General features: G+C 32.1%; 1 protein-coding gene across 1 annotated transcript; it reads right to left on the reverse strand.

Moving 5' to 3' along the window:
• Positions 1-1,168: 1,168 nt before the first annotated feature.
• Positions 1,169-6,632, reverse strand: zgc:112408 (uncharacterized protein LOC550260 homolog). The gene is made up of 7 exons (XM_056451180.1): positions 6,533-6,632; positions 6,335-6,441; positions 6,132-6,201; positions 5,954-6,036; positions 4,898-5,101; positions 2,962-3,096; positions 1,169-1,571 (listed from the first exon to the last, which is right to left on the reverse strand). Exons 1-7 carry the CDS (start codon positions 6,627-6,629, stop codon positions 1,383-1,385), a joined length of 885 nt encoding a protein of 294 aa, XP_056307155.1. The 5' UTR covers positions 6,630-6,632; the 3' UTR covers positions 1,169-1,382.
• Between the last annotated feature and the right edge of the window lie 822 nt (positions 6,633-7,454).

Consider the following 7,454-nt stretch of genomic DNA (forward strand, 5'->3'; position numbering starts at 1 on the left):
ATGAATGAATGAATGAATGAATGAATTCACATGAGCAGACCACAATATGTGGTTTCAAACTATTGGTGCAGGATATAATTTTTTTTGCAGATATCTGTTGTCCAAAAGGATCTTACTAATTTTGGCTGATAGCCGATGTCGATAAAAATATCTTATTTGTTTATGTCTTTGTTTTGGGGAAAGTGTTCATTCTCAAGTGTCTAGTCTGTAACTTTTATTGTTTATATAAATAGTCGATTCTGACAACTAAATTGATTCAGATGTAAATTTATGATTCAAATTACTGCTTAATTATTTCCTTAACAACACTTATTAAAATCTTATTAGGTCAATTTTTATTGACATTTTGCGTATATCAACATATTATTTTCCATATTGGACCGATACCCAGCCTATATTTATATTTCAAGTATTACCAGCCGATTTACTGAAACACCAATAATTTGGTGCATTACTATTTCAAACTACTTAAGATGTCAAAACTTTGTTAATCTGTAGAGTTTAAGGCACAGTATGTCATTTTCGCTGCTAGACAGTGCATATTCACAACAAACAAAGGCATAGTTTGATGATACAGTGACTGAGTGTGGAATACTACAGGATCCATTACATCCTACATGAAACATGATCATGAATTCAAAACTTATTTTCATGGTAGTATGAAGCAGTGTAAAGCAGGTCGCACACCGGAAGCGCGGCTCGGCGCCGTTACACAGCACGCACATGACAGTTAAAAGTATCACACACCACACGTGCACATTCGCATGATATTTAACATGAAACTAATCAGATGACGCTCTGTGGCGCGGCAGAGAAATGAACAGTGTCCTGAGTCATGGCTGGGCGCTGCAGACAGCCGCAGACAGCTGCCGACTTACGGCATCGAGCGGCGCTTCTGGTGTGCGACCTGCTTAAGGCTGAAGGATGTCAAGCAGCATAGCTTTTTTTATGCCACAATCCACTGCTTCAGGTTCTTCTGGCAGTGATCGTGTGGATTTGTGATTTATCATAATATAGATATTTGGAGCTATGTTATAATGCTATAATGTTATAAGGCAGTCTAATAAAGTGGACAACATATTAAATATGAAAGTGTCTTTGCTGTTTCCATGTTTTATATAAATAAAAACCAAAAAATCTAGGGTGTTTGACATAATCGCATGGCAACACACTTAAAACAGCTTATTTCTCTGGATTTAAACATTTGTACTGTGCCTTTAAATATTCAAAATCAAAAGTTGTCAGAACAGACATGATTATGCCGTTAAAAGCATAAATATACGGAACACACACGAATCAATAGCTACAGACAAGTTTTGTTTAAATATACTTTAACACAGCTGTTAATTAATATATTTGTTTACAATGTACAGTATATGCGGTCAACTCCTCATAAAACCAGACACGAGGTCCATGGGAAGAGGAAAGATGATTGTGGAGTTTCTTTCAGAGGCGATCTCGGTCAGCGTCTGCATGTAGCGTAGCTGAAGCGCTGCTGGAGACTCGGACATCACGTTTGCAGCTTCTTTCAGAGCGCGCGAAGCTTTCATTTCCCCCTCCGCTGCGATCACCTGTTCAGGGTTGAGTACAGAAAGCTTTAATATGCTCATTTTACTAAGGCAACACTTCAGTAAGCATGAATTCATTCTTCATATAAACACAACTCATACAGTCTGACCGCTGGCACACACCTTTAATTACTCGGAAATTTCCATTGAGCTGATTTCCAGGTTGTTTTTCCACTTGTGCCATAGTGTGAGAACATAAAGGCTCAGGTTTCCAGTCAACAATATGACTTACATTATTATGGTGTTCAATGAGAGAGCTCTGATATTGATGGATGATTACATTAATGGAAAAAATGGATGGATGAAAATAAACAATCTTGTTTTTTTCAGGTTATTAAACTATTCTATATTATTAAAAATGCTGCATGGAAATTCATAGAAGCTCAATTGTAATTAGTTGGTCATCTAAATAATAATAATAATAATGTTTAATTAATATAATAATAATAATAAGAGTATTTGATGAAAATTAATGGATGAGAATATACAATCTTGTTTTTTTTTCAGGTTATTAAACTATCCATTTATTTAAAATGCTGCATGGAAATACACATATATTGTGTATATTGTATAGCTATTTAATTATACATTAATTCATTATATATCACTTAATGAAAATGTAATTCATACAAGTAATTATGTATGTTTACGTTTTTTGATCAAACAAAATGCAGGCCTATGTAATTTACATAATATAGCTATTAATAAATGGCTAAGTCCCTTCATAATAATAAAATTTACTCTATTATGCAGAATTTCATGAAAATGTAGATGAATAAATTAAAGTATTAAACCATTTTCTTTTAGAAAGAACAATTATGTTATGTATAGCCCTCACAAAAACATTTAAATAAAGTTTGGTTTAACTTAAATTGTAACAGAAAGTATTATGCATATCAAATTCCTAAAATGGAAGTTTTTTATGACTGAAGTTTAATTTAACCATAATATGAGGGAAACAAACAATTTTTGTTAACATTTTTTTTTAGTTAATTAAAAAATAAAAGTTAGTTAAATTTAGGATTAGAGGGGGATAAAAACGTTTATTGTGATGTAATATATATAATGGGGTCTTCAAGAGGTGAGTCATCACTCATCACAAATAGCATTTAAATACAACTTGACCTGCAAGTGTTGTACTCTTCTGCAGGTTTTGTTTTGGAAACTGATTGGCTTAAGGGGGTTACAGCTCATCTACACCCCTGACCGACTGTGTGTGAGGGGCTGCCAGTGTTTATCCACCAATCAGAGAACACTGTGTCTCTCCAGACAGACTGAACACAAAGCTGCAAAGCTGATAAGACTAAACTTGGCAGGCCCAGCAGAGCAGACAGTATAGCATGTGTTTGTGTGTTTAAAGCATGTAACAATCTTTTAGTGCTCAGACACCCACCTTGGCTCGGGCATCCCTGCTGGCCTCAGCTTCAGCTGCCATGGCTCTCTGTAAAGTGGTGGGCAGTTTGACGTCTTTGAGCTCGACCCGTTCCACTTTGATCCCCCAGTTTTTGGAAGCAGAATACAACACAGCCTGTCAGGCACAAGATAAAATAATCAACAGTTCGCAGTACATTTAAAGGGGTAGTTCACTTAAAATTAGTTCTTTCATTATTCTGTTGAATACATTATATATATATAATATATATAACCTGTATATATAACCTGTATTGACTTCTATAATAGGACAAATTTCCAGCATTTTTCTAAATATCTTATTTTGTGTTCAACAGAAGAAAGAAACTAATAATAGTTTGAAACAAGTAAAGAGTGAGTAAATGATGACAGAACTATCCCTTTAAAACATTTATTTGCTTAACTGTGAAAAAAGAAAAAGTTGAGAGTAAATGCTCTTTTAAATAAAAGAACCAATGTATGTTTTTTCCCTTCATACATTAACTAAACGTCTTTGGTTTTATTATTTAATGTTAGTTAATGTATTTTTAACAACAACATGAACAAACAATAAAAAATACATTTATTACAGTATTTAATCATCTTTGTTAACGTTTCTTTGTTAACATCTTTGTTAGTTCATCTTAACTCACAGTGCATTAATAATGTTAACAAGCATGAATTTGGATTTTATTAATGCATTAGTAAATTCTCATGTTAGTAAATACATTAACTAACAATAATTAAACCTTATTAAAGGGTAAGTGTAAAGTGTGACTGAGTCATTAATATGTTTTTTTTTTTCAGAATTTACGGTGCTACATTTCAAAATTCTGTCTTTCTTCACAGAATTGCAACTTTATTGCTTACACTTAAGAGTTTATAGGCTTTCCCAGGAAAACCCTCTTAATTTCATGGTTATTAAATTATAACCTATTTCTGTGAGATGTACTTGTACTTCTAAAAAGTTTCCATAAAATTTAATGTAGCGATTCTGCAACCGAAAAGAGAAAAACTTTGCAGAATATGGCAGAATTAAAAGATATAAACTCAGAACTGAAAGATTATTAAAAATTTTAAAAAATTTTATATTTGACAATTCTGAGTTTAATTAAAATCTTTTAGTTATGGGTTTATATTTCACAATTCAGATGTTGTTCCTCAGAATTCTGAGTTTACATAATGTGGAAAAAAAGATGCAAGATGTCAATTTAGTGAGATAGGTTCATGTCAGATTCATGAGATAAAAAAGGCACTATTATTATTATTATTATTATTATTATTATTATTATTATTATTATTATTATTATTATTATTATTATTTGAGCCTCCGCTGTGTGAACAGGACATTTGGAGACAACACCTATTTCCACTACACTGTAAAACCCAACAGTCAACTTTATCAAATGAAATGTGTGAAGTTAACTCAAAATTGACTGATAGTTAATTCTACTCATTTGAAAAGAGTTTTGAACTCAGTGTGTTGAAGGTAATGAGTTAATTAAATACATCATTACTTCAACTTAAATTGAGTAAGTTCACAGTACTCATATAGATTCGTTTTTTTAACTCAAATGGTTTGTTGCAATCGGTTTCCTCAAACGGTTTGAGTTGCCTTAACTTATTGGGTTTTACAGTACTCAGTTGGTTTGAGTTTTCCTCATTTATTGGGTTTTACTGTGCTCAAAGTGCTTCGTTTAACTGAATGAATTAAGTTGACAGTACTCATTTGGATTAAGTTTTGAACTTAAATGGTTTGTTGCAATCGGTTTCCTCAAATGATTTGAGTTGCCTTAACTTTTTGGCTTTTGCAGTGTATTATTAACATTTTGTGCAATGGAGAGATTTTTTTGACTGCTAAAGTTCTTTAATAAAAAAATACATTTTGTGCCAATAAAGAACCTATTCTTAAAGGGAGAACAAAAGCAGGTGCAACTTGCCTCCATCTGTTCTGACATCTCCTCTCTGTCTTTTAGGATGTCTGCCAGGCTCTTAGTTCCAAGCATGTTTCGTAATGTAGTCTGTGCAAGCATCTGTGTAGCATAATTTGCATTCTCCACTTTGGTAATGGAGACTGTGGGGTTAAACACTCGATAGTAGACGACTGCGTCCACCATAATAGTCACTGAGTCTTTGGTCAGCACCTAAGGAGAAATATATCAAATATAAGTAAATTACTGGCTAATAATTGCATTACTTTCACAGTAAAATACTGTGTGTAAGTTCACAACAAATTACTGTAAAGTAGTTCACAGTAATTTACTGTGATTTTGTTACATTAAATTACTGTGAAATCACATTAGATAGTAAAGTCCGATACTGTGATTTCACAGTATTATCTTGTGGAATTAACTATATTTTACTGTGAAGCAGGCTTTCCTCGGCTAGTCATTCTGACATTTACCCTGACTTTGAAATCATTTTGGGTATTAAACAGTGTTTGGTTTTATGAATCAAAATTCCTGTTCCTGTTAATTACGTTTTTGGCTAAGCACAGTTATGTTTATTAAAAATAATTTCATATTTCCATGTTAACCAAATGAAATAAAATAAAGGTGCAGTGCACTCAAAAATGAAAATTTACCATGACATTCATGTTGTTTCAAAACAGGATGATTTTGTTCCAAGTTATTTTTGAAGATGGAACCAAATTGTTTTTGGGGCTGCAGTAACATGCTGTTATTTTTAAATATCAAAAAAGTGCCAATACTAGCATAAAAGTTTATTTGTATTAATGTCTATGTTGAATGAAATAAAAAGAGTTTGAATTCCTATAACTAACATGCAAAAGATATAGTGGTTTTTTACAGTAATTTGCTGTATTCATGCTAATTTGATTAATTTCACAATAATATTCTGAATATAACACATTACTTTCAATATTTACAGTTAAATCCTGTAAAGTGATACTAATGTAATTTGCTGTGAAAAATTACAGTAGCATGTCGTGAAAATCTGGAATTTCCTTACAGTGTGGATTTAAAAGAATTACTAACCTCTTGAGCAGGGATGTCAAAAGACACCGTCCTCAAGTCGACCTTTCGAAATGTGTCCATACATGGAATAATCCAGAACAAACCTTTCAAAAATAGCAATAAAAGCACTGCTTGTGTCACAAGTGTGCAGTAGGCAGACTGTTTTTAATAAAAAAATTTTATGATTTAAAGAACTAACCAGGTCCTTTAGCACCTCCAAGGAGCCGTCCCAAACGGAAAATAACAGCTCTCTCATATTCTTGGACAACCTTTTAACAAGAAATGTTGAAGAAGAAAAAGAAATGGCAGATGAACTGACGTACATTTAGGTAAAATGTTATTCTTTGCTAATAATTCAACTTTTTTTTTGTAAAGTAAGTATGATTTTATGTTGTTACTTACCTTCATACAAAACCACACTGAGACAGGAAAAGTAAAAAAGAGAAGAAGGCAAGAGAAGAAAGTAAGGATGTATCCACAGAAACCAGAACCCTTGGATTGATCCCCATCTGATTAAACCCAAAGGTAAGAGGTCAGTCTCGATGGATTCAAAATTAGCGGATTAAATATAACAAAAAAATAAAGAAAAACTCAACAAACCTGACTGGACTATGACATTTGTGTCACTCTCTTCATTTGCGATAGGTTCAATTTTGTTATGGGACAGCTCACGCGAAGGAGACAGCATTATAGACATGGTCAACTGTTTTTGTTTTCTGTTTTAATGTAATATACAGGAACTCTGGGTGAGATTAAATACGCTCTGTTTCCATTGCCGCCCATTTTCACACACATGACGTTTTGTATGTTACTAAGCAACAGCTCGTGTTACACCTAAAGGTTCACTTCCTATGAGGCCTTATCAAATATCATCATATTATATTTTTGTTTAAACATGCAAACATACAGCAAACAAATGTTTTGTTTGTTTCTAAGTCAGATGATAAATGCTTTTGAATATACAAAATGGAGGACGTAAATCAATTATTCGTTTCATTATTGGCTGAAATAGCTTTATTTTTCTTTAAATGTAGACATCTTAAACTAATACAATACAGACAAATATGATTTTAATTTAAAATATAATTTAATGTTACTTTAGATACATTTGAAGAGACCTGTAATCAAAATGTACTATAGTAAAATAATAGGCCTCTCATATTTTAAATATCATAAATTCTATTGATACACTATATTTTAGGAGATGTACAGTGTTCCTCATTAAAAATGCAGCTGTGTACATTAATTTATTAAATTAGTCTGATTATTATAAATGTACCGCCAAAAGTCAGTTTCAAAGAGGGGTTTAAAAGTCTGCATCCACAGAAAACCAATGTCGTTTATTAATTTAATTACCTTAAATCTAATAAAAAATATAAATTATTGTAAGAAAATAAAGCATAATCAACTTTTGCTCAAGTTGTTACGGTAATAATGTAATGTTTAATAAAAACAAAGTACTAAATTGCTCAATTGAACATTTTCAGCAAAAATGGTAACAAACAAAATGATTGACAGCTAT

This window comes from Danio aesculapii, chromosome 24, assembly GCF_903798145.1.
Source record: "Danio aesculapii chromosome 24, fDanAes4.1, whole genome shotgun sequence".
NCBI classification, from domain to species: domain Eukaryota; kingdom Metazoa; phylum Chordata; class Actinopteri; order Cypriniformes; family Danionidae; genus Danio; species Danio aesculapii.